The 27,836-nt window shown below is 46.8% G+C and overlaps 2 protein-coding genes across 2 annotated transcripts; one reads left to right on the forward strand and one right to left on the reverse strand.

Annotated features, from left to right (window-relative positions):
* Rtv (QVR superfamily protein rtv) lies at positions 1-6,497 on the forward strand. Its single transcript, XM_077702264.1, has 3 exons — positions 1-370; positions 4,759-4,920; positions 5,633-6,497. Exons 1-3 carry the CDS (start codon positions 274-276, stop codon positions 5,854-5,856), a joined length of 483 nt encoding a protein of 160 aa, XP_077558390.1. The 5' UTR covers positions 1-273; the 3' UTR covers positions 5,857-6,497.
* LOC144173922 (DNA damage-regulated autophagy modulator protein 1-like) lies at positions 6,172-27,618 on the reverse strand. The gene is made up of 7 exons (XM_077702263.1): positions 27,110-27,618; positions 19,140-19,207; positions 16,668-16,810; positions 15,699-15,767; positions 13,635-13,743; positions 10,786-10,871; positions 6,172-8,284 (listed from the first exon to the last, which is right to left on the reverse strand). The coding sequence occupies exons 1-7, from the start codon at positions 27,232-27,234 to the stop codon at positions 8,075-8,077; spliced, it is 810 nt and encodes a 269-aa protein (XP_077558389.1). The 5' UTR covers positions 27,235-27,618; the 3' UTR covers positions 6,172-8,074.
* Between the last annotated feature and the right edge of the window lie 218 nt (positions 27,619-27,836).

Below are 27,836 nucleotides of genomic sequence, written 5' to 3' on the forward strand. Positions count from 1 at the left end.
TCGATTATGTGGAAAGGGGCGAAAAGCGCCTTGGGCCTAACGGCTGGCATCCGCGGCTTCCGAAGACAGGGACGTTTCGGCTCCCGCGACCCCCATCGACTGACGAGTGGTGGTATGCGAAGATCTCCCCGACAGGGTGATGGCGTGACCAGTGTTCGGCAGTTGGGTGAAAGGATCAGCGGCGGGAGTTGAGGCGAGGTGGTGTCAACGGACTCGCCGTCCCTGCACGCACGGGCGGCCGGCGAAGTTGCGGAGGTCGTCGAACAAGAAGCCATGTTATCCTTCGGGGCCACGACGAGATGGCTGGGCCCCGCTGCGTTGGCAGTGGTCGTGTTCGCCGTGCTCCTGTGCTTTTCTCCGGTAGAAGCCCGTGAGTGTTACGCATCCCTGCACCACCCTGGCGAATTTCGAGAGCATAGTGACGTGTCCGCGTGCCCGCTCGACAGTGGGCTCGAGTTTCCTGCACTGTCGTCTCCCAAGGCCGAGTGATTGTGCGTGCGTGTAGCTGTGTGTGTGTGTGTTTATGGGCAGCCGGCGTTCGTATCGTGGTTCCATTACTAAGATTGAATTTGGTGATATCGAAAAGTTTCATTACCCGGTGTTCAGTTGCAGAAGTAGAAATATTTTACAGCCAGACTCGGTTCCGGTAACCTGCGCATGTGCTGCACAGGAGCAGCTGTTTTGTTGTCAGTGTGCGCTTTGTCACAGTAAAATAATGCTTGCCGCGCATAACGTGTTTTGTGGCGTTAAATGTCCGCATTAATTTTGTGTAAGTACCAGCTGCCTATTTAAATTTGTTTTTTAGTTTATTTTATCAAGAACATAAATAAAACCAGCCTTAACAATTTCAGGTATATTTTATGGCGTGCGAACCATAGTGAAACAAAAGAGCAAAGGTCTCCCGTACCTATGCGTTGAATCGATTCGAACACAACCATTTTGACTGGTGAGAAAACGTTAGGGTCTCATATATGGCACGTTTGAAATACTGAGCTGATTCCTCACTTTCTGAACAAACATATTATATTTTTAAGACGAGACCTATATTTGCGACATCTGTCTCGGGAACTGCATAAAAATTTTCCCTTTAGGGTATTTCCAGCAGACAAAACAGTAATGCCATTTATTCTATAGCGGTTTGCGACGTACTTGGTTGCACATGTGGATGTTTAAATTTGTTTAAACATCCACCAGCGCATTTTGTTTTTATATTTTACCTTTTTCTGACGTTGGAAAAACATTTACAAACTAACTCAAGAGTTTAAAACACCCAATAATTCGTAAAGAGCTGATTTTTAATTCAGCCAATTTAAGTGTAACAAATTTAGACGTCGATGAAGCGCCTTGTCCCGTCTACCCGCGTACCACATTTTCGATTTTAATTGCGAACCAGCTAGCCCAGACTGCTGAAACTTGGGGAAGCATGGAAAGCAAGCTTAGATCGGCTCCACGGGCCGTAGAACGAGTAATGTTAGGGGTAACACGCAGGGGCAGGAAACGATCTTCCTGGGTCAGGAAACAAACTCGAGTAGATGATATCATAGTTCAAATAAAGAAGAAGAAATAAACTTGGGCTGGCCATTGAGCGAGACGAACCGACAACCGATGGACAGAGTGGATACCAAGGAACGGCTCTAGAAAAAGGGGAAGGCCAATAACACGACAAAGAGATGAAATAGGGAAATCCGGCGGCCTGCATTGCCATGGCCGCTGGATGAGAGCGCCTTTTATCCAGCGGCCGTGGCAGTGCACTCGAGCGGCGCAGGACAAGAGCGGTTGGAGGCCAACGGGAGAGGCCTTCGCCCTGCAGTGGGCCTCAGTAGGCTGCTGGCGACGATGATGAGCGAGCCCGGCAATGCCCTTTACTAAGTTATGAGAACTTTTATCTTTGGGTCTGAGCCTGTTTTATCTCACATGCCGAGATTAGAAGCCAACTAAGGCTTTCTTTTGACAGCATGTGACACTTTATTATGAAGGCCCGGTCGTCCAGAGGGGTGAAACAAACAACTTTTAGCTTGCTTTAGCGGTGTGCAAGTGATTCAGGCATTATATGTGCAAAAGTTAAGAAAAACATGGGAAGTTTTGTTTTTTCCTGCATAAATGCAAGAACGTAGCAGACGACATTGCGAGGGCTAGGTCACTCAGCCAAGTTTTTCAAGGATGATGATGGTGATGATTACAGTAGACATTAATACTAAAAATTAATAATCGCGCTTACTTTATTGATTATGAGGTTTAACGAACCGACGCTATACAGGCGATGAGGCACGCCGTAATGGAGGACTCCCGTTTAATTTTGAGACCACCTGGGGATCTTTAACGTTGGCCGAAATCTCGGACACGGGCATTTTCGCTTTTTGCCTCCATAAAAAAAGCGGTCGCCGCGGCGGGGAATCGAACAAGCCTTTATAGGCACCTAAAACAGTAATCGGTAATTGATCACACATTAATAATATTTTTTTAAGTATTTTAATGCACAAAAATACCAAGCAAGCAACATTCGTGAATATGTCTACAGAAACTAACGGAGAATGAGCGTAGCCACTGCTTCTGTCTAACAAACTGAAAGGAGCAGGGAAAAAAATTGTATAAACAATGTATCAATTCACGCTCGCACGCGTAAAAAAAAAAATCACGTACAAGGATAATCAAATGGCTCACATTCAAAACACTCTTTGTGATTTGAGACTTGACGTATCCCATAGAACTAAATTTAATACGTTGATTCTAGCTGTTCACTTATTGGCTGAACTGACGAAAAATATTAGTAGCACAGCCGTAATTGGCTCCAATATAAGTACGAAAATATCAGTTTATGTGGTACTAAATGTAGGTTACCACCTCCACGGAGCGCCGGAGTCGTTGCCCATTGCCGGCTCTGCGCAAATAGCACATACTGCGGACATTTTTTTAAATAATGTAAGACAAGCAAAGGCCTGGGCCGCCGCTTCATTTACACAAGCCTGGGTGCATGAACTGCAACGTACTGTTCGTGGAAATGCAAGCCATTGCTAAGGCACGACGCTCAAGCTCATTCACTTATCTTTACAGAAGTGCGGCCGTAAACGAATTCGAATTCGTTCGCTTACACGCAGCCAATGCCGAACGCAGTCTTTAGTCATTAGTACAACCCCATAGCAAAGTTTTGGGCATCTCTTCGGTGCTGTGGGAATACAGCGATCCGCGAACCGATAGCCAACGTATTCCTAAACTTTGCATAGGCTGGAATGGCACAAACGTGAAGTTCCACGGCATGCCTAGTTTGAAAATCGGGCATATTAAACAGAAGGAGGAGACGTAGAAAGCGCTTGCAACTGCAAAGCAGAAAAAAAATATTTGCTGAAATTACAAGGCGTCGCCTGTCGGTAAGAAAGAAAACCGTTATTTACTTACCTAATTCAAATCTGTAAAATAAATAAATAAATAGACGCGTCCTTTTGCTTCGTTGTGTAAATGTTATTGGAGGCTAAGTGCTTTCGAAGGAAGTTCAGAAATGATTGGACACGTGCCGTTAGTCTGCAACAATAAATACTAATGACGGGACACATTTTATCGCAATGTAGTCAGCGTGTCAGCAGCGATCAGGGTACGCTGCGGCATCTCGATGCCCTGTTGCCGGCGCGCATGCTCCCCTTACAACTGCCGAGCGGGGCCGGTCGGCGGTCGGCCCGCTTGAACTGCCAGGCGGCCGTGCTCTTCACGTCGGCCCTGCTCGCGTTGGCACGTCAGTTTTAGAATAAGGGCAAACGAAAGTTTGAAGGCCAGATGGTAGGGGGGTCTCGAAAACAACATCCTCGCTCGCGGCAGTAACTAAGCATCTCCACCGACGACTAGCGACCAGCTAGCGCTTCCGGCGCATGCAACGCTGTCCCGGCGAACCTGTCCTTCAGAGGCGGGGTCGCGCAGAAAAGACTTAGCTGCTGCGGTGCATGCCGTATCGTGCATATACCGCACAGTGGGCTCCTTGTCGACCGTACTTGCCACGGTCGCGCATCCAGTGGCGTTTCCGCCTGCAGAGGCGCTCCGCGTTTTGCATCGTTATCATACCTTGTAAAAGACGCACTATATCTACAAACTCAGCTAAGCTCGTGTGACTGATGGCGACGATCGACATTCGTCCCTGCTAAGATACTCCATGCCGCCGGTGCCGCAGTGTCGCTCGCCGGAACCGCCGTAACGTGCACCCGCGTTTCCCCAGAGCCGGGAGCAGTGCATTGAAAAGGGCCCACCAATAGCGGCGCCGTACTTTTCAGTGCTTCGTGCGTCATTGAGGCTGAATCAGGGAAAAAATTTACGTCAGAGTGTGACAGAATGGGGACGAGGATCGGTAGGTAAACAAGGAAAGAAAGGAAGATCTTTTGCGTGTTTGTGCGGCCACTGAATTACGCAAGGTGTAATATTTGGTGTACGTTGTCGTGAAGGGGTATACTCAAGCGATTGCGCGGTTGAAATGGCGACCTTCAGAAGTCTATTTAGGGTTCCTCTAACGAAATAAAGAAATCCCGTCTTTTGGCAGAGCTAAACAAAGATCAAATCACATCAAATCTGCGTTTCGCGACATAAATGCAGGTGCATTATGCCTACGAGGCATGGCAAAAGGAGGTTCAAACGTCTCCCTACGGGATCGGTAGATGTGCCCATGGCAACAACTTCAATGCTCGTGGTTCTATCTAGTTTTTACACGACAGGCCCCGCGAGTATTGGCATGGCCTCGTAAATCGTAGTAATCGATTTCCCTTCCCCCCAAACAACTCGCAGGGCGCACGTCACACTGCTTCACGTGCCGTTCACGAGGACCGCTGGGTGACTGCCGGGACGCGTTCCCCTACAACGAGACCACTGCTGAGGGCGTGCGCGGTGTGGAGGCCACGCCCTGCGCCTCCAGGTGGTGCGGGAAGCTGGTCGAAGGCAAGGACGATGGTGAGCACCTCGAATAATGGACCGCGAGTGCATAAGAAAACAGTTCGATAAAGAAAACGGAAGCCAGATACTTTAGACACAGCCACGCAAACGGTCAAAGCAGCAGGGGAAGAGACGAAGGTGCCGTGCATATTTACGAATAATTTGTTGGAATTCGCTATTAAGCATGTACTTTGGCAGAGAGAAACGCTGACCTGCAACAGAAAGACTCAAGGTGAGGTAAGCCCTCTTTGTTGGCATACGTACCACTGGAGGGTCGCTCATCCCTTAAGACTGCTCAACCTAAGGTAAATACTGTTGTCTGTGCGTTTTAGTGGCTCAAGAATGCCTGAAGAGAAAAGAGCGCCAGAACTATGCTGCACGGTCTTCGAGTGTTTATGGGTCTATAGTCTATAGCTTGAAGATAGCCACAACGAGAAGTGAAAACGGCGACGTTGAAACGTAAAGGGCACCGGGAGTCTCAAAACGGGCCCTTTGCACTAGCATGGGCAGTAAAGAAATCCTGATCTATCCATTTCATAAATATTGTTGTCACGTGGTTTGGACAGGTATTATTTATTATTAACCTCATTATTTAACGAAATTTTCTCGCAAAGCCATTTTAGAGACCCATAAAAGATCTAAAAACGCAAAAGGGTGTGTTAATGGCTCTTGCCGTGTTTCACCTTACTGGTTGCGTATGGCCCCGCACTTTTTTTTCCCGCTTCCACAGACTTCGACTTGGCCACCGAGCGCCTGTGCCTGCAGCGTCCACCTGACGACCAGGAGGAGCGTTGCGCAGAGACTCTCTACCAGAACAGACGCGTCTACATGTGCTTCTGCAGAGGAGACCTGTGCAACGGCGCGCACACCGTTACGGCGGCGGGCACGTCGACCATTGCGCTAGTATTCGCCACCACAGCGGTAGCACACTACGTGATGCGGACGGGACTTTAACGACGACATCGTATAGATCGTGCCAGAAAATATAGACCTATGTTCGTGTACAGGGAAATAACACTGCCAGTCACCAAGAAACTCCTAAAGAGCATAAGCTTTGTCTACAGAGGTTAGGTTCCCTTTCAACATTTAACAGATTTTGTTAAAGGTAAGAACGCTTACAAAAGCTTGCCTTAGAGATCTATCGTAAACACCTCAATGCCGTTCATACAACGGCAAGATCCAAAGCAGCCAGAAGCTTCCTATAGCTTGTCAAATCACAAACCCTTCAAAATCATAGTCATGTAATGAGAAAAAACATTGAAGCCTGAACAAATTCTCACAATCATTTTATTGCGAAGTTTGTTTAGTCGAGTCACGCAAAGGCCGATCTAGTTCTGAACGAAACTGATATACGGTCTTAACGTCGCAGCATTTTAACTTTCCCTTACCTCCCTAATTCCCCCGTTGCGAACTGCATTCTACTTACACTGAAAGCTCGTGACGAAAACAGACACCGTTTGCAACTCTGGAACAGTGCGCAACTGCCATTAATTCTTCGAACAGAGGTGGCATCAGCAGTACTTCACATGTTCTTGTTATTCTCAGGCCTCTATGTTGTGTAATATGAAAGATTAATTAAAATGTTTGTTTTTCGACATCAGCGTCCTCATTATTCGATTAATCACACAATGCGCGCAAGCTTTGTTCAAACAAACAATTTAATTGCATCGGCGCGGGGATTTAGGTGCTTGAATGTTCCGACATGTAGTGGTGGTAGAAATTCTGGAGCAAAAAGCAGACTGATACTTCTGTTGTCTAAAGATTCAAATCTATGTACTATTCACGGCCAACCATGGTCTGACGCTGATAAACATTATTCAGCATCGTGTGAGCAATTATCCCCAAAGGAAGGGCTGTCCGATCCTGAAAGAATAAAAGGGAGGCTCATCTTTACAGACGCTGTTTGCAATAAAAATACAGCCATTTAGAGTTGGACAGCGTCAACTCAGCATGCATGGTGCCTTTTATCAAGCATACGGCCAAGCGAAAATCGGGTTTAAAGCCCGCTAAACGTAGCACAAACCATGCCTCGCGCTTTTGTCTTATCGATGGCCGTGATGGATGTTCGTGCACGACGTACGTATCTGCGGATAACATTACTTGATATTTTGATATACATACAATAACAGAGAGTAAGTTGGCGTAAATAGTGTAGCAAGCAGGAATCCACTCATGCCTACATGGCCTTGCGGCTGTTAACATGAAAAGGGTGTCCCATTACACTGGAACTGGTTGGAAATAATATTACAGGGATCCTGTGATGGATGCTGAACAAAGCGCAGTAAGTAACAGTGAATTATGATAAAGATTACACTTTGTTCGAGCCAATATTATTCGGTGCCCAGGTTGCGTATAGCAAGCTATTAATACCCATTATCAAGTGACACTGTGTTTTTGTTCCGATGTTTCTGCCGAAAAGCTGAAGGCCCCGTCTGCTTATTTTCTGGCTACGCTGTCTGTCCATATCCCGCGATGCGTCTTTCAAGTGCATGGGCAATGTTGACATTTTTAGTGACTTTCAGCTGTGTGGAAGCGAAACACTCCACTAACTCCCAATTGTACTTTTGATCGTCTACACCTTGGGCCACGATTCAGTTCTCCACGAGACACAGGTCAACTCCTTCCAAAAAAAAGTGCGTGGCTGGCTCACATAACGACATCTATACGTGTGCTTCGCAGTCACCGTATTCTGGACTTGCAGTAACATATCCAATTTTCTCTGTCGAAATTGTGCACACGTTATACGGGTGCACTATGTTGTGGTCGCATTGTTTAAAAGATATGCTTTCATTTAAACAAACGATGTTCTATTCAGAGTCCTGTAAAGTAGCACAATGACAAAGAATTCCTAAAATTATGACCAACTGACATCCCTCGATGTGCTCTCCGGTAACCTGTAACAAGACCTTTGCCTCACTGCATTTATTTGCACAAGTACTGCCTCCTCCGGGCCGAAGTATCAAACTCTACTATTGTGTTTACACGTACTGCACTGCAAAAATCGTTGGCCTTGGTTGGCGAGCCTATACACAAAACTATTTTCACAACGCACCCGAAATACTTTTTACGGCCGTGTTAATCGGCAGCCGATTCGCAACATATATCTTGCTCGTGCGCACGCGCGATATCCGACTCCTTCAGTGTTGGCCTCATGGCCTCAGCCGTGGAGCAGTCACGTTTCGTGGGCGCGCAGGTACGTGGTCTCAGACATGTAGGGGGACTTCCGGAATATGGGCTCGTCGTCCATGTGGTCCACGAGAACGTCGGCCTTGACCTCGAGCGTGACCTTGTGAAACTCGCGGACGTAGGTGAAGAAGAAGAGCACCAGGCAGAGGCCGATTGTCCACTCGAACGCAGCGGCGCTCACGAGCAGCCCGAAACCCTGCACCGGGAGCGTACACAATTGCCCATGCCATACTGGACACCGCGTGATGGAATTCGTGCTGCGCTGGATATGCTGCAGCTTCATCAGCCAGCAAGTACAGTGCACGTCAAAGCGCGGCGTACACAATTACCCATGCCATACTGGACACTGGGCGCTTGTTTAATACGTTTTTATGCGCAGAGGTGTCTCAGATGCACTTCATCGTGCGCATTAGGAATGCGATAGTAGTCACAGCACGGAATCGGTTCGCTAGTTCTTTCTACGAGAAAAAGAAACACAAGGATATCTTATGAACTACAAGGATCACACTGTAACTCGAGGGAGAAAGAGCAGCGAGTGCTAAGAGTGAGCGCTGTTGGGTTTAGCTGAGCAAGAGAACATTTAGTTTCTTGGCCAAACTTCTGTCGACAAGTCGACGACAAAAATGATGAATGTTCGTCCGTACGACATAAGCTGGGTATCAAAAAGGGGCGCATGCAGTTTCGTGCCAATCCTGCGGAAGTGAATCGTCACTTATGTTTCTGCTTCAGGATATCAACATGCTGAACTCAGTCCCGGCAAACCTGGCCGCAACAGAGGGCCAAACAAATCGCTTATTAGCGGGCGATGTCTATCATGCAGGCTTCTCCATCATATATAGCGAACATGTCAGGACTAGTGTCACTAGATAAGATACAGAGTACCGGCACTGAGACACTCAAGTGAGCAACGGTGGCCATTTTGATGTTTATCAGTGTTGTCAGATCGCCGCTTCTGCGGCCTTACTGCTAACTTTGACGAGGTCATTTGTAAACAACACTGCTGGAGACGCAGCAGCACGGCACCTTCGGGCCCACTTTTGCAGCTGAAATGCTGCGATGCGCGTTATCTTCGATTCTCATTCGGGACGACGCCAGTCGCGCGCAGAAGCAGAGCAGGGAGGACAAGCTGAGTCTGCCACAGTTGACTGACCGAAAACGCATAAACAACAAAACGGTTGTGCCCATGAACCGTCGCAGTGTAAACCACGGTCACGTGATGCGGCATGGAACCATAGGAGAAAAGAGTGCTGATACTCTGTAACCTTACCTAGTGACACTAGTCAGGACCAAACAAGTTTCTTTTTTTTTCTTTTTTTTTCAGATATTCTCTCATCTACCTCACGGCCTCATTATCGTCCATTTAGGGACGGGCCAGATTCATGTTCCCACGTGCGCACAAAGCACCGCTTTTCCCGCTGCGTTTTAATCTTATCGCAGCGGCTGAGAGGGGTGTAGAACAGGCAGTCTACAATGCAGATAACAGTGGACATGCCCGGAAACAGAAGGAAACCTCTACGGCCGAGCAGCTGTCCGCGAAACAGGCGGTTTGTTCTTAATGAATTCGCCCCTTCGAGTTTTAATAAGGGATCTTGACAGAAACGATCGATGCCCGGAATATTCGAGAGAATTACCGTCTATGCAAATGCCTAGTAGAGGGTGCTTGTGCCCCCAATATTTTAAGCGAATATTCTCCTCTCAGCAAGTCACTGAAATAATGTTTCCATCCAAACAATTTTGTGATTGCGGGACGTGTGCTAAGGAGCGCTTCGATGTGTACACAGTTGACAGGACAGGAGCAACTTCAAATCCCATTAAAAAAAGACCGCAAAATAGTTTTTTTTAACATTCTGTATCCTGTTATGTGGAGCCTCTCTTATAAAAAGCCCAACTCTGACCGTGCGATTTAAAAAAGCACGTTAAGTAATACGTGCCCATCATCTGAATAAAAATATTTATATCGCACATCAACAGAAACTCTCAACGCAACTCAAACCCCAAGCGTACGCGCACGCTTGTGGTTTCAATAGCGTACGCTTCTGGCGATAATATAGTCACAGGGCCACGGCAAGTATACATTGCGATGTAAATCACAGGCGCCGCACTTTATCTTTAGAGTCCGCAGCACTGCGTTTAATAGGCAAACAGAAGTTCAAATAGCACATCCAACATTAAAGGCCGAAGGCTCGGCCTTCGCGAGCGATACGTTATATCCAATATGCGTGGGTTTGCGTTTACCGACTTTGCTTTCAGTTCTTTAAAGAAGCCGGCAGCCAGGTAAGGCTTGTGCTAAGATCCTGGGAAACTCCTTCTATAGACCCTATAGACGATTAGTGGTTATCGATTGCTGTCAAGGTATCGTTACGCCCATGTCATCCATCAGCCACATGGAAGAGATTGACTTGCGCGCAACCCTCCCGTTAACAAGATTGCACTGAATAACGCAAGCGATAAAGAAAGGGACAGAAAATGAAAAGAAAGTAAAAAAATCGATGACAGAGTAAAGCAACGAAAGAAGGTAGAGAGAAGGAAACAAAAGAGTGAAGGATATGGCTAGCCAGAATAACTTCGGCTTTCTAGAACCCCACCCCATAAGTGAAATCTAGGAAGAATAGCAGTTCAACATACTTAATCATGCAGTCTTGGTAACCTTTCTGCGACGCTGCGCCGAGAACGGAAACAAAGGCCAAATGGCTATACCTCGTCTGATGGCACCTTCTGTCTCAGCGGATGGTCGTAGTTTTTCTCCGTCCATATTCGTCTTCCGACGGAGCCAAGCACGCCCACTGTGGAAGAAAAAGAAGTTAAGCTTCGGCGTGATATAGGCGCAAGGAATGTTCATTTTTGTGGTTCTCGGCGATGCAAAGTGGCCTTCACCGAGCTGCGCTACAGGATTCCAAGACTAAGTTTCTATCTGTTTAGAACAGGGCTTACACCTACGGAACTTTGTGTGCGGGGCCAGGTCCCCGAAACAATCGAACATTTTTTTTTCTCGCCTGTCGCCGCTTCTCGGCAGCTAGAGAGCTGCTTTTGAAAGACCCAATTGAGCGTTTGGGGTTGACTTTATCGGTTCCACTTACATTATCTATTGGCGCAATAAATTTTGGGTATGCAAACAAGAATATATATATATATATATATATATATATATATGATTCTATTCAAGCTTTTCTTTCTGCTTCATGCCGCTTGAATTTCGGAGGGGTAAGAATCAAGAATAATGGGTAATTCTAGTTTTAATCATAAGGAAGCTTCATTTTACGGCCTCGTTCTTTCCGGTAATAAATTAAATTATTATTTTGAAGTCCTCGCGAATTTCAGCAATTGAGTTAGCCCTGGCAAATCCCCCCTTGTGGGTACGTGTCAAAAACTTTGAAGGTATCACCCTCATCAGGTTCTGCAACTTAAACTGAGCAAAAAAACGTGTGCATAGTGGCCAAAGCACTGCCAGCGAAATTCGTGATGAAACGGCGAAAGTGTGAACGTATAGGCCTACAAAGCTGATAAAGTTCTTCGCGAACGCGGGATAAGAAGCTAACATTTCTGTCATCAACGGGACCACGTAGAACACCCGCAGCCTAGACGAAATATTCTGAAGGCCGAGGTGACGAAAGACTCCTAGGATGTACGAAACACAATACCAATGCGTCTCAAATGGTGGTAAATGACGATGACGCCGTCTACGTAACAAATGCAACTTGACAACTTGAAACCACCAAGAAGAGTTTCGGACGCAGCAAACGTTTCACGAAGACCAAAAAGCACGAGTTTACATTCGTACAGTCCGTCTGGTGTTACAAAAGCACTCTTTTCATGGTCCATGGTATCAACAGGAATTTTTCAGTGTGCGTATACAAGATCCATAGACGAAAAATATATTGCACCGTAAAGGCAATCCTGGAGGCCTCGATCAATCAATATCAATATGTTGGACGTGAACGGCCATCATATTGTTCAAATGCGTCTAATCGATGCAGAAGCACCATAAACCATCTTGCCTTTTCACCAAGACGACCAGTGACACCCATGCGCTTGAAGAGAGCTCAACCACATCCCTTCAGCAGTTTTTCCGCTCCATGTTAGGTGATAGTGCTCTCGGCGTGATACCTAAAATTGTAGGTGGATAGAACTCGTATTGCCGGCGCTTATGCGATGCGTTACTGTCGACGTCTGGTTCAAAGTACGGTCATCCAAATAAGAAGTGCCCCGGTAATCTTCAGTAATCTCCAAGAAGGCAGTGTTGCTCGCAAGCTTATGACGGTGAAAGGTCCGACGCTATCCTCATCTTGACATCACCAATGGTCGGCAAAGGATATTTGTGACCGCCTGAAGCAGTAGTTTGGGGGACGAAGGCTGGCATACGCCGGGGCGAAAAGCGTAGCCATAGAAATTTCCTATTGAATAACCTCTGCGGGAAAACCAAAACTTCAGGAACAGCAGGACTAAGTGATGTGTTATGACTGAGAGATTTGATATGGTATTGGGGATGATTAGGCGGAGCAATTGCCGGCAGCTATGCAAGGCTAAGTCCGCCTTATTCAACAATACTTACTACTACTACAGGCTTATTTGGCTATTGGCGACCATTCCAACTATATAACAAAGGGTCGCATTGCGCCGCAGGACGAGGTCGGTAACAGGCGAATCAATGTAGACGCCATACGCGACACGTGGGCACCAGGACAAGGGGACGTGGGTCATCACTCCGGGAGTTGAGAGAACATGTTCGGTAGAGTAGAGACAGCTTGGTTACAGCATCGGCTGCTTAGGATGAAAGATGCCGCTGGCACAGCCAACTAGGCTGGGATGGTCAGTAAGAAAGACAAACCACCCAAGAATCAATGTGACCGAACAGCCACGGAGTCATTGCTATGAAGACCGTAACGACTATGGGAAATCCGAGTGAGTGCGGTTGAGAAGCAGAGCCGGAAGCCTCGCGTTCTCCTTTTGCGCCATTTTGAAAACTACAAAGCATAGCTACGCAAACATTTTCCAATCGAGCGGCGCTTCGAGTCAGTGTTCCAGCAGCATGACGCCACCTTGTTTCTTGTGCCTGTCGTGGACGTGTGCCTGCTGGTGTCGTGGCAGTCATTTTACAGGTCCCGTTTCAAGGGTAAGGCGCGCTGCATTCTGTTTTCACCTCTCTCGACACGCGACGCATCTCGAAGACGCGCTTCACGTTGTTCCGGTAAACACGTACAGATCGCATGTGCCCGCAGAGACGAAGCCCGATTGGAACTTTTTTTCCTCACCACTTCGGAATGAGCGCGCTGATCTCATTTGCGGAAAGAAATACGGGAGTAACGGCCTCGTGGGACGCGTTTCGATCCGACGAATATTTTTCGCCATTAAAACAGTTCTATCTTATTTCGGTGTCCAGACAGACCATTAGAAGACTGCCCAACCCATCAATGGATGCTTCCCTGATTGTTCTCAAAGTTACAAAGACCCAACCAAGCCCTTTGTTCTTTTTTTCTTCAAACCTGCGAACGACAATCACTTTAAATGAGAATAAAATAAAAAAAGACCGTCTAGATTAATGTACATACTCAACACAACCGAGATTCCAGAGCCGCAGGTGATTACGGTCCTCACGATGACGATCACCTTGCCGTTAAAATTAGGATACATCCAGTAGGTGATGACTGTTTGCATGACCTGGAAAGTGAAAGATTTGTCATTATTGTCACTCGGTGGGGAACATCGCTCATCGACTGTTTCACAGGTTTCCTGAGTCTGGAGCTACCTAGTGCGCCGGTGGCAGATGACACTCACCCGACCCGCTTGTGTTCAACAGCGCGCCCGTCCGTCTCCTGCCTCAGGCCATCACGTATGTTTCGTTAGCGTCCCCTGGCTCTCCCGTACCCGTACCCGCCTCTCCCGTTGCCCGTACCCGCCCCTGCTCATGCCAACAGTCCCAGAAGACACATTATGACAGCCGGCACCAAGATCGCCACTTTACACCTGGGGTCACTTGTACTTCTTTGGTCGCCCTCACACCATGTGGGCCTTTGTGAAAAACTATTGTCCCGGTATTCTCGGCCTTTTCGTATACTCCGTGAAGTTACACCCGTAACATACGAAATAGCCCCTGTTCAACCTGACACGTCACGCCGCATCCTTACGGACGTTGTGCATGTCTCCCGTCTCAATCCCTATTGCCAAACTTCCGCGCCAGGCTCATGAGCACCGAGACGGTGCTTCTACCGGCGAGGGTTATGTCGCGGGATGGGTATGCACCCTCTGAAAGGAATACAGGCACCGATGTATTGGCCCCTGCCGGAACAGCTGGTGTGGTGGACGGTTTACTGACGAGGAGGAAGAGGACGAACCATCTCGCTCTCTGGCTGCACTCACTTGAGACTGTGTGCTGCTCTGTTCCCCACCATGTGACATTTTTAATTACCTGCAAATTACCATTTTCCCCGTAACAATACGTAGCTGTGTTTCGACATGTTCACGCCCCGAGCTAGCACCACAGGATGTTTTGAAAGCGACACGGAAGAGTACAAGACAGCAGCAGGTGCTTCCCGATGCACATACAGACAGCTTGAGATAGAAACCGGCCTATTTCCTCCAGATGTTCTGTTCTTCCTTGAAACACCTTCCGCTGCTTTACCGCAAGCGCATAACCTTAATTGCTGCCTAACAAATATAAAATGCTACAGCTGTGTGCATAGGTTGACACCCACTTCTTAGAGGTTAATGCTTTACATGTTTGTGCAGTTAAGAGGAAAGGAAAATGATCACATCTGTTCCAAACGGTCAGTTTTATAGTGCGTCGTTTTTATTTCTGTATTTCCTTTCCTTGTTCCATTATGATGCCATGCACGCATTATACACCACTATTTCCTACCAGCACGAATTTTAACGTATTGTTCCGTCTGTTAAAACTCTTCGGGGGTCCAAGCTACCTAAAATATTTAGTATGAAACTACTCCATCGAACTCGCACAAAACAGCTCGGAGAAATTTCCCTAAGACAGAAAAAACTACGCGACGCGTGACACAGGTCGTTCTCTTGCCCAATTGCTATGGAGCTGCAGCAGAACAATGTCGTATAGAATGATCCTGAATGTTTTGAATGACCCGAACAAGCGTGTGGCCGGAAAAATTACGAACTGACTTCTAACAATGCATGAAAACGCATTTTGAGGCAAAGCCAGCAGTTACCAAGCCAGGAGGGTGACCCCGTTTACTAGGGTTTCTCACGTACAAGTAAGTGACTTTTACAACTTCTGCCAGTTTTTATCACATCAAACCAGGGGTAATTTGTTCAGAACTATCCTGAAATAAATGAGGGTGCGCCTAGACCTTATCCTCTACAAACCCGGTGGGTTTTGAGCGCGCCTTCGCCAAGATCACATCAACTATTATCAATATAAGCGGTTACGCAACGCATGACGATGCTACGATAGCCTTGCCGAGGATATGGGGAACAGCTGCCGCAAGCCAAGCCTATACCCCAAGCTAGTTGATCGCTGATACGGCTAAAAGTGTTCAAAGACCTCGCCCTGAGAAAAGTGGTGCTTGAATTTCAAAGATATCGAAATACGGCGAGTGAAATTTTGCGCAGACCTATATCTTGACAGTGAGCAAACAAGACCACCTTACCTGATAGCCGAACATTCCAAAGAAAAGAACATTTGCAGCCACAGAATGAACTGTTGGGATTTCCGCCACCTGAAAATGGTACTTTAATCAGTAATATGCGGACATAAAGCATAAGCTTAAACCACCACAAAAGTGAGAATAGCCTAATAATGCAACTATATGACACGTTTCAAAGTGTTTTGTAGAATTACATTTTTGAAGAAATTGTATCTTTCTTCAGCAAGATGCCGCTGCCATATTTTTTGCTGAACTCCAGTACCTGCCAGATGCACTTGCACGCTACAATTTTCTATTGAAGTTTCACCTGACTGAGAAAATCATCTGACAGTCGTTTGGGAAGAATTCTGTCGTCGGGTTACGTCGCAATATCATGCAGTACAGAGAGTGGAACTTTCATCAAGTATGTGCAATCTATGTCTCGTGCTGGTTTTCAGTGAACGCATGTAGCGAAAATGTTGCGTACGCCGCGATATAATATAAACACGAAATACGATGGCATGTGGCTTTCCATGCCTCCTGTGATTATCTTGGAGACCGGTGGGTAATGTGAGTCGGCACACAGCTTCCCTCATTTTTATTCACGCCAACTTTTCATCGAATGCGTCCCTCAAAAATATTACTGCATTTACACGCAGATATACTATGGAACTCACCTATACGCTCATATATGAAGCAATTAAATGGCGGACGATTCTTCATTGCTAAAACTGCCAATCTGACATCCCCCCGCTGATAGGAGGACACTTCACGAAACTGTGCCATACAGCCGCATAGCAGTATAAACTCCCGTCGTCCTCATAACATTGCATCCCGCATGCTCACTCTTAGGTGGGTGTGATTGGATAGTTCTTAAAGTTAACAACTGAAAACGTGAAAACGTGCAGTCGCAAAGTATGCATGGGTTAGTGCGCTGGCAGGCCGCAACAGAGCTATGCCGAATATTGTTGATATTAGTTTATTGTAACATACCGGAAATGCTGCAACAGTAGCCATTCCTAGAAAAGAAACCAGGGCCACTATGGCAGCCGCGCCGTTCAGGGAGTCGAGCTTCTTGCTGCAGCTTGCATTGAAAGCGCGGATGGTCTGGTAACGAATCAGAACGCACTTGAGCCCTGGAAATCATCAGTAAGGCCGTTTGGGAAAGCATTCGTCACAATGAACGGCATAGCAGACATCTGATAACTAAGTATCACAGCTTAGGAACTCCTGGCTCTAGCGAACAATAACCTGGACACGACCAAAACAAGGATGAGACATGCGCTAGATGCGTATGTCGTTCCCTTTTCGGTTGTCGTCCAGGGAATTGTTTGCTGTCGTCATGAATTCCTTAGATCAGTGGTTCTCAGCCATGACTGCCCCGGGAACCCTTTTGGGCTAGCAAAAGTGATGAGGGACCCCACGATGGCGCACATGTTCATCGGTGTAAATGTCAAACAATTCGTACTTTCAGCTTACGTCGCCTAAACACTAATCAAATGCCTGCCTTTTCTGCTGGAAGTTAATGACGATGCGCCTGATAATGTTAAACAATTTTCTTTTGAATCTAAAAGTGTTTTAATCACTTATATGCTGTTTTTTTTGTGTGTATGTTCTTTTTCTTCTCATAGCTGGCGTTTTTTGCAGAAAGCAGGTGTTAAAATATGTGCTACGCGGAGAAACTAAACGCACATGTAATAAGGGGAAACCACCTTTCTTTTTTTTCTCATTGCAAGAAAGCGGTGGCAAAAACTGAGAAAGGAATGGCAGGGGAGAAAGTTTTGAGGGAGGCTTCGCGGACCACTCAAATGTTCTCGCGGTTATCAAATGCCCTGTGGTCCGCGGACCCCCGTTTGAGAACCGCTGCCTTAGATAGTAACCAATTTGCCTAACTTTCCGCATCAATTATCAAAGCTTCTCAGAAATGCGTTTCCCCTTTAGCTAAACGCAGATGTTAAACAATGCCCAGAGAAAAAACACAGAGAGAGAAAAGCTCGCGAATCCATGAAAACAGTCTAGCACGGTGGTCCTGAACCATGAGCGTGCGGAGGTCTTCTGGGCTTGCAGAAGTGATTCACCCTCCGCAAATAATAATGTTGGCAGTGCTTATTGTTTTGGCGCTCTTTGCCCCAGTTGGCCTTGAGCCATAAACATCCAACCATCATCATCAATAATGTTGGCAGGTGTCATAACTCCAGATAATGTGCCCTTGCATCCAAATCTGCCCGCCCACCCATTTCTAAGCCCGCATTTTGTGGGCCTCGCTTTCTCGCACAACTGCAGTGCTGCGCAAAAAGCAAACTTTACAGCGCCCACTATACGGGCAAGTTACATGTACGTGTCATGCGTCAAAGCCCCTTTTCAGCAACAATGATGAAGTAGAGGTCGCTGCGGCAGCGAAGAAGAAGTAGATCGACTGCAATCGTTAACGTAAACCTTATTGATTGTCATGAAGGTTGCGTATAGCTTCTCTACCATCAAGTGTTACGCGTTCGTGTGAGCTCCCTTGATTATCTTTTTTTTTTTTTTTTTGCATTGGCAGCAAGGTTTGGCAAATAGGGTTGGGAAAAGGGTAGTGTCGCGGAGGGACTCGCTGAACGCCTGAAGCGCCCCACGGGTCCCTTGAAGACCCCGGACCACCATAGGAGAACCACTGCTCTAGCACGATAGGCACTTTTGCGGATTTCCTTGTTGTTCATCGGATGGTTTCTTTGAGATTACGCCGAAGCAAGAGCTCTGCTTCGGCCTATGGCTTATCAAACTGCACCGCAGATTGCGTCACGTAGAAATGATAAGTGTTGGAAAAGTAGGCAATGCGACATGGTGGCAGGCATGTGACGATGTGGGTGGAACAAAATGACGTGAAAGACAAACACAGCGAAGCATAAACGTCTAGCTGGAGCTTATTGAGCGCTTTCACCGGCATTTATATTTGCAAGACCCCGCGAATGCATAGCCTTGAAAACATCGGCAGAATATGCACAGAAAGCTTGCATACCTATAAGTATTTACGTGAGCGCGCTTATAACTGGTGCACTATCTCCCGTATAATGGCACTGGCGCACTATCTCCCACAAATGGCCCTTACTAACTCCATCGCTCTAAACGTGGCATTCCACACTGCTGTGCTCAGACGACCAAAATTACTTACTCCCTGAGCCAACTCTCGTCGACAAAGACGGCGATGATGCTCACAATGGGAATTATTTGATTATAGGCGACACCCAAAACTTCGTACGCACGTTGGATGCTCGACGGGTTATTCTTAATCTTTCCTGCGTCCTGTTTCAATCGGCGGTTATCTGAACTTCCAAATATTTAGAATTTTCTGGCTGTCATTGCTAAAACAACTCGGGCGTTAGTAAGCAACATTGCTTTAACGCAATTTTAAGAACACAAATGAAGAACACTCTGCACATGGTAAGCCTAGATAATACGACACAAATGTAAAAAGCATTCACTTACCGAACGTGGCCGCTATGAAAAGGCAGAGAGAGAAGAAACCGCTCTGAGGGGGATCAGCGCCAGCTTCACTGCAATGAAAACCGTTGTGTGTTTTGTATTTTAACCAGGTTCACTGGCCTCGTGAGATATAAGTCTATCATGAGCTGCAAGCACGGGAGCCACTTTGAGGAGACTCTCCGGGCACCCCATGGACGATCGATCGATCGATCGATCAATCAATCAATCAATCAATCAATCAATCAATCAATCAATCAATCAATCAATCAATCAATCAATCAATCAATCAATCAATCAATCAATCAATCAATCAATCAATCAATCAATCAATCAATCAATCAATCAATAAGTCAATCAATCAATCAATCAATCAATGAAGGGTTCATTTACTGGGTCGGGGACAGCCGATGGGCTGTCGTACTGGACGTACTAATAAAAGTAGCTAGAAAGTAGCAACTAATCCTTTAACGTGGACACTATTTAACCCACGTACAAGAAATATTGAGAATATGACAAAGTGAAACAACAATGAGCGAATAGAGAAAGAATTCCTTAATTAAGGAGATGCTGTATTAACTACAAACAAGCATGTAAAACACAAAAAACAACGAAAATGGGAACGCACTGATAGTTTCGTTCTGCTGCTGGTTGGTTAACTCGTCAACTACACATTAGTTCATTCTGATCACGCAGAGAGAGAGAGAGAGAGAGAGAGAGAGAGAGAGAGAGAGAGAGAGAGAGAGAGAGAGAGAGAGAGAGAGAGAGAGAGAGAGAGAGAGAGAGAGAGATTAGCAAAATAAATGCTTTCTCTCGTACCACCGATGTGCTAACTGTGAAGTTCCCATTATAAGATAAATATTTAATTAATAGTGAACATCCAGATTCTGAAATAAAAAAGCCGGACAAAGTTCGAGGTAATATTGAAGAAAACAAAGTACAATAAATGTAAATCTACCATCACAGTTCCCAGAGCACGCAGTGATATTAATCCTTTATTCCTCTTGACTAACACTTCATCTTTTGTAATCTCCGGCTCTCATGACAAATCATCTCGGTAGCAACAACTGCTATATTTATGGTTCGTTAATACAATACCCCAGTGAGTTTTATATTTGTGATTTAAGGTTGTCTCACATTTCTTAAATTTTATTTTGCCACTGAAAGCCTCCAGCACCATTACAGGCACTAGAAGAGTCTCGCCGTTTATGTGTGTGTGTGTGTGTGTGTGTATATATATATATATATATATATATATATATATATATATATATATACACTGCTACATATATATATATATATATATATATATATATATATATATATATATATATATATATATATATATATATATATATATATATGTATGTGTGTATGTGTGTGTGCGTGTGTGTAAAAAAGCAATAATCATTGCATATGGTGAACATAAAACAAAAAAGATGCGATCACTACACATGCGCACTACACATGATCACTACACTACACATGTTCGTGCACATGCGCAGGTTTTCAAAATTAGAAAGCAACAGCGGCATTAGTTCTGATACAGAACTAACAGACAAAGATCCAGACGTCAAAATCAAACCGTAAAACAGCTGCCTTATCTGCCTACATGTCACGGATACAGCTCTACAAATTTGCACACGGTACACATAAGACAACTGTCCATGAAAAGCGCGCGTTTGTGTCAGTCATGCCGCTGTTGCTAGTTTGCTTCGAAACCACCGGGAACTGCCGCTCTGCGAGCTTAAGGGTACGGGAGATAGAGGTAACCGCTATCCGCGAAAACAATCGAGCCTTTTCACCTTCGTACTACGCGTGACGCTCGGTCATACGCCCCACTAACGCTCGGCTCGCAAGCGAGGTCTCAGCAAAAACAATATGACGACAGCGCCTGTTCTGATCACGGCGAAGTTTCTGCCCAGGCCGCCAAATGGCGCTACCCCCCCCCCCTCCCCCTCCTCCATCCGATCATTAGAATTCCTCTAAAAGGATAACATGTAGAGTAATTCTACGCATCACTTGATAGGCTCACTGGCCAGCCACGCATGCGGTGCTTCAACCGGCAGTCCAATCGCCCGAAATAAAAAAAAGAGGGCTCCGTGCGTGTATTTTCCGGAAATGTTGAAGATAGTTGTCCTCCAGTTCTTCACTCACATAATGTTGCAAAATTAATTAGTCTATTTATGTACACTGCGGGACGAAGGCCTCTCCCATCGAGTACCATCTGCCTATATATACAAGGGGCGACAATTCTAATGCGCAGATTATTCTAATATTAGTGGTATCATCCATGTACGTACGAGTCCACGGCTTCATTATGCTTGAGGTGCGGAGCAAAGTTTAATGGCACGCACGCCTTAGTTTCAGTCTTGCATAAGGAACGGAGTAGAAGCCCTCTTCTCTACACACTTCTCACTAGGCTCCTCTACAAAGTGGAGAGTGGTAACATAACTCCCCTTCCTAAAGATAATTTTCACGAAGGTGTGGATCGCAACTCATCCGTCTTTTCCCGTATGAAAGAAGCGGTACACAAATCGAGTGTCCACCTAGCAGGAACATGTCATTCCTTTGCTTTTAGCCTTGCGCGGCCACATTGATTAGTCGCATGCCCCACTCGCCTCAACCGTTCTTTGCCGCAGAGCGAACTCTCGAAACAAAAAGGAAAAGAAATGGTCTGCCCTCTGGCACCAAACAATTCAGTCACCCCAAAGTACTTATCATTCGGGCTTGCCATAATCAGATGGAACTTTTCATAACTTTGTTTCCATTGAATTTAGTGTAGACTTGCTTCCAAGTAAAGAAAATTCGAAAGAATCAATTCCTGTTGACTGTAGCGATTAGCATTCGTCCGACTGAGAGACGGGTTCGTGCTGAACTCAACCCACTTCTGAATTCACACAACCAACGCGTACTCCCAGGGATTACTTTCGGTGCGGAAACATTGGGTCTTACTAAGCACCTCGAAAGGAAACTTGTGTCGCCAAAACCATGCAGACATAAGTTTTCTGCAGCCATGAAAAGAATAGTAGGATAGCGCTTAGGGGAAAGGTGACGAGCTTTTCGGATTGAGGAGCATACAACGGTGGAAGACATCCTAGTTCAAACATAGGAGGACCGGACACGTTATAATGCGGCCAACTGAGAAGCGATGAATCGTCAGGATCACAGGATGGCTATTACGCAACTAAACTAGAAGAAGGACGCGAATAAGTTGAATGGAGGGTGCGTGAGAAGAAACCTTGGGGAAGGAATGGATTCGGGCAGCCCAAGATATATGGGCGGACGGTACTCGATGGGAGAGGCCTTCGGCCCGCAGTGCCTAAATAGGCTGTAATAAATTTTAAAACAACGTATATTTTATATGCAATGGAATTTTATGGAGAAGGATGGACAGTTCGGCGAGTTGGTGATTATACGCGGTGGAGAAACAGCCTTGCCTTAACAAATACAAAAGAAGAAGGAAACAAACAGGACGAAACAGACAAACACAAATTTTTTGTACTCGATTAGCCTGGATTACTGCCTGCCTCCATTTTCGTAACAAGATGTGGGCTGATTGTCTTTAAAAAATCCCGGGCCATCTCCACTAACGTGAACCCTGAGGAAGAGCGAAGCATGCAGTGTATAAGTGTATTCTTGGCCCCTTGGCGTTTTTGCCCACGGAGGGGAAACCGTTGGGAGTAGAGGTATACAGCTTTGCTGCAAGTCTCGTATCTTTGAAGCATGAAGAGTTCTAGGTCGAGGCGTTGGAAAACGAATGTCCCGGTGGGTTTTTTTTTTTTTTTAGTGCGCGTTACGTTCTAGCGCGAGGCGTTGGAAAACGAGTGGTGTCCCGGCGTATTAGTACCGTGACTACACGAAAAGACGACGACAACAGCAGTCCGAACCGCGAAGGGGGCTTCGCCCTAAAAATGGCACGAGCCTTTCAAGTCTTGGCTCCCTTCAACCAGACCCATCTGACTTCATCGCAGTTATAGAAATTTAAACGGGACTTTCGGTAGCATGACAGCCATATGGTGTTCCGCCATTCATATCGTCATTATTGTCTCGTTGTTTTGCTTTAAATTCCCTCTGCAACACTTTCTTTAACTTTTTTTTCTAAATCCTGAATGACTAAAATGTGTTCAACAAGCGTGTCCAGTACTTAGATTAGGTTGCCACAAAGTACCCAAGCAAAATACGACTTTTCTACGCCCGTCACATAATTAGAAATTCCCCCCAAAAGCTTTTTTCCTCTTTTTGGAGTTTGAGTGACGCCACCCAAGATGTGGTTGCCACAGACCGGCTTCGTTTCAGCTGCAGCACATAAAATTCGATAGCCGCTTTAGAGACAAGCGCCACCAAATCTGCCGTGCGAGCAAATCCCGTAGTGCAGCGTTTGCCAGGCTGGGGTAGCGAGAGCTATGCGAATATACTCAACGAGTTCGAAAGCTGTGTTTGGGGCTTGCTTTCAGGAAGAACTGGTTGAGAACGGCAAAAAGGCAGCCCACGATTGTGCAGATCGCTACTTTGAAAAGGATCATTCGAGGATAAATCTGGTTTAACCCGATTCTTCTGAAGTATGCTCGGTGTGTAAAAATAGGGTAAAATCGGGTTTTCCCCGTAAACGAGCAACCCTAATTATATGTCACTGTAGCAGGAAATTAAAAAGTGTTTCGAAATTTCTCGCGTTTCTTTTCGATTTAAAGGGGCCCTGAAAGGCGTTTTGTGCACACTAAATTGACTAGCGCAATCGTTAGATTGGGTCGTCAACGTCATCTGTGCCAGGTATTACTCTTTTACGCGCAGCGGAAAGCTCACACTTTTGTTGCAAAGTTTGTCGCTTTTTTCTCACCCTTCCCTTCGTGTTTTTGGACGCCGCCATCTTCACATGTCTACGTCATTGATTCCCAGATGTTCGTCATGAGCTAGACATCCTGCTATTGGGCGGCTTTTTCGCGCACTTCCGGCAAAGAGATGAGTCGTCTGCTCAGCGTCGGCTCGCCGGCTGATCTGCCAGCGGAGTGCCGGAGTGCTTGGACATTTCACGACAAACGAAACAAGTGTAAACAAACGCTTAACCGTTTGTATTGAATGTAACAGGGCCATAACACGACATGGATATTCTCTTACTTAAGTACGTTCCATAAAGAAAGCGTTGAAGCCCCGTGGCACTTCTTTCTTGCAATCGCAGAGAACGCCCTCAGCCGAATGCCCGGGTTTGACGCATACATTTTATTCAACTTCAAAACAATCCGGAGATGAATTTCGAACGAACACAACGTCACAACATGCGTTGCAAGTCCGAACCGCGATTGACAGACGATGGGTTGCCTCCTCCTGCCCCTCGTAAATTCGGCACTCACCTCGCGAGCGGTTTGCGGGGACGAACAGCAAGTCACTTAATTCTGGCGCACAAGCCGAGATGGCTTTTAGCCACGCACACTGCACATACCCCATGCGAGGTTGAGTCGTACGCCGCTCGAGAAAGATAATCCAGACCATGGGAAGCACTATCCACCCGCAGAAGCACAACGTCGCATTTTATCGCGAAACAAAGGCGTCCACAACAAACACACCATCGCCTCCTGTAATTCCAAACGCATCTCGCACCTCCGAATGGGAGTGAGTAGTATGCCTGCAGTACCCATATGCCGCGAGGTGGGGCCCCGAGCTGAACCGGGATCACGCAACCGTAACTGACTTCTAGAGCGGTTTGTGCCTTGTTGTCAGGGCAACCGATGTTTGATATTGTCAAAAAATGGCGCTCGCTCCAGCGCTAGAAAGCTCAGAGCCGCGACGGAGCATGTTTTGCCAACGTTGCCGCTCTCCACCACGCGTCGCCCCAAGCTGAACTGGCGTTTTGTGCACGGGTTCTGTATCGGTTTAAAATGTCTTTCTCACATGCCGCCGGCAGGAATTACTACCGCCACAAAATAAGACCCGGCACCAGCGGGGCCACATCTGATACGGCGCTTTTTGGATAAACAGCGCGCTGTGCATCCAAGGGAGCGAGCCCACGATCCCCCCGTGCGGCTGCGAGTTCGCCGCCGATAAAAAGTCACGTGCCGCCGATAGCAACTCCAGCCAACGTTACTAGAAACTCCAGCAACGTACACCGCGAAAGGGCAAGGCCAGGCCGCCGCACACATGCGGTCAGATTTTTCGTTCGCTTTTCCAGCCTTGAGCGGAGTGCAGGATTCATGGTGTCAACAAAGCTTGCCCGTAGCAGACGGCAGTGGGAGCAGCGCAATAGCGGAAGTACGTCACCGTTGCGGAGCGCAGCATCATGGGAGGCAAGGCTCGCGCGCCGTCAACAGCGGAGAGTAAGTCGATGCGATGCGATGAGGTTTTACGGGAGGGGGCAAGAGGGAGAGAAAAGGGCCCGAAACTGTCTGGCGTGGGGTGCCGACACCTTATCAGGCCCAGTAAGTCGAAAGGAGGAGGAAACGCGGAGCGACGATCATGCGCGGTTTTTGATTTACGATTTCTAAGCTAACACTCATCGCTTTAACAAAATTCTTGCGGGAGGAGATTGCTAATACATTGCTTTATTTGGTTACATGTACATCCCCGCATCGGCGGAAGGTATTTCAGGACCCCTTTAAATAAAAATGTTTTTCGTGGCTTGAATGAAGTAGAGTGAGTTAACTTCCAGTTCTTGCATATTCAACAAAGTTGTATATCGTCTTCCTGGCTGCTTTAAACCGGTTTTAGGTTTTATTTCAGCACGTGCCGCTCCGAGCTTTGCACTCGCCCTCCGGCAAAGCAGTCTCCAGCAAGCGCCGGCGCTCTGCGTAGCCTAGCGGAATAGATTTCGTCTCGTCCCTGGTCTTTTTTCGCGCTGTGTTGCTCGTGGATTACCAACTAGCCGGAACCCTCACTGACGTCACGATAGTCGCCATGTTGGTGAACCACGTGCGTGGCTAAAGGCAGTGATTTTATCCGGAAACTGCAAGCAGTGCACAACAAAGGGCGGTAGTGACGTCACGTTCAAGCTATGTATTCAACTGGACGTAAATGTTTTTGCTCGCAAGAAGTGCTTAGGTGTCATCAGAGCTTTTATCCAGCCGTACATCGTTTTTATTTTTGTTTAGTAAGAATTTCACCGTTTGTTGTACTTTCACCGCTGTAACAACGCATTTTCCCAGTAACAAAGTGAAGGTCACTTTATGATCGCGAGTGCCGAGTTGATTGTGTGCACTTCTGTTATATTAACACAATATAGAAGCGCAGAAATGATGAGTTCAAGGATTTGACAGACAGATTTTTTTATGTGTAATACCCGAGTTAAATCGGTGTACGTCACAGTAAAGCAAACAAATATGATGGTATAAGCAGAACATTTTCTTTACAGAGCCCGTAATATCACCTGGTACTACACGAAGCAATCAATCTCGCAATTGTTAACGAGGCCAAATCGACAGACCATACAGTTTGTACGCGCCACACTCGGGTGACTAAAACCGCACGATATATACGAACAACGCACGCAACGTGCACGCAACTCTGGTGGCAGCGAAGTACTAAAGGCCCCCTTCCACGGAAATTCAGCGGTCATTAATGAACCCCATATGGTCTAAATCAACCCGTAGTCAGCCGCTCCTCCACTCATCATTTCTTTGAAGGTGCTGCTTTGAACAAGCGCACACTTAAAACGAAGTCACACAGGTAGGCACGGCGTGATCACATAGTAGCCGTCTCACAACTGTCGAAACATGGGCTGGCCTACAAAGAACGTCTGCCCCTGATATTTTCCTTCTTTTGAAGTTGATTTTTTATTGCAGTCATTTAACAAATAGTTCTGATTCCCCCGAGTCATCATGACTTTCTATGACCTACTAAGCTATTCCCGCAATTGGCCTCAATGCAATATCGCGGGTCAGACAACCAGTTTGATTCTCCCGACGTAACCCAGATTCGGCGCCTGAGCCAAACGACTCGACCGCTGACACAACTATCACCCGCGCCTCGGCTTCAGCGTTCACACCCACCTGACAAATGGAAGGAAAGGCGTGACATCGGCGCGCGCGGCGGCCCAGACGAACGTCAGCAGGGCTCCTCCAGCGAGCACCACGCCGAAGACCAGCGGTATCCAACCGACGCCGACGTGCCGCATCTCTCCTGTCCGCACTGAACGCGCAGCGTTTCAGATCAGCTTCCACCGACGAGACAGCGAAGGCTATCCGCCGTCCGCGAACGTTCCCATTTGCTTACAAGCGCGCTGCAACGCGACCCAGGCGCTCTCTCGTACTCAACAAAAGCACGCAGTCGCTGTAGTAAGCAGCAAACACAACACGTCGGGGCTGGAACACTACACCCGAAGGTAACTCGCTGCGGAAGGGATGGTCGAGTCAACCGCAGCGGCGGCGAATGGTAGTTTCGAGAAACTCTCGGAAATAACAGCGAATGGGCCGACGTCGGCGTCGAACACCTAATCCGGCAATCTGTTCTCGGAGGGGCATGTGTATAGCCTCGGACAGCGATAGCGCTGATAACCGCGACTGCATCGGCTTTTTTGCGGCGGGCCGATGCAACGAACGGAGCTGATAGTGGCGGCGTGGACAGGGAGCTCTTCTCTTTGGAAAGGTGGCTCGCGAATTCCAATACGATTTGCTGCGACGGCGCGGTGCTTTGAATCGCGAGCAATTAAGAAAGCACAGACGTATGACTTGTTCAGGTTCTTCCAAAGACATACGTAAGAAAATATTGATAAAGAAT

Source organism: Haemaphysalis longicornis, unplaced genomic scaffold (genome assembly GCF_048455015.1).
Source record: "Haemaphysalis longicornis isolate Haplotype H1 unplaced genomic scaffold, Haemaphysalis longicornis Haplotype H1 scaffold_3, whole genome shotgun sequence".
NCBI lineage: Eukaryota > Metazoa > Arthropoda > Arachnida > Ixodida > Ixodidae > Haemaphysalis > Haemaphysalis longicornis.

What these genes read in the sequence shown, in the direction of transcription:
- Rtv (XM_077702264.1), top strand. Translation starts at nt 274, where the DNA reads ATGTTATCCTTCGGGGCCACGACGAGATGGCTGGGCCCCGCTGCGTTG. An exon ending in CTTTTCTCCGGTAGAAGCCC is followed by an intron (nt 371 to 4,758) that starts GTGAGTGTTACG and finishes AACAACTCGCAG; the next exon opens with GGCGCACGTCACACTGCTTC. An exon ending in GGTCGAAGGCAAGGACGATG is followed by an intron (nt 4,921 to 5,632) that starts GTGAGCACCTCG and finishes CCGCTTCCACAG; the next exon opens with ACTTCGACTTGGCCACCGAG.
- LOC144173922 (XM_077702263.1), bottom strand. Translation starts at nt 27,234, where the DNA reads ATGCGGCACGTCGGCGTCGGTTGGATACCGCTGGTCTTCGGCGTGGTG. An exon ending in TTTCATAGCGGCCACGTTCG is followed by an intron (nt 16,811 to 19,139) that starts GTAAGTGAATGC and finishes GATGATTTCCAG; the next exon opens with GGCTCAAGTGCGTTCTGATT. An exon ending in CTACTGTTGCAGCATTTCCG is followed by an intron (nt 15,768 to 16,667) that starts GTATGTTACAAT and finishes TACCATTTTCAG; the next exon opens with GTGGCGGAAATCCCAACAGT.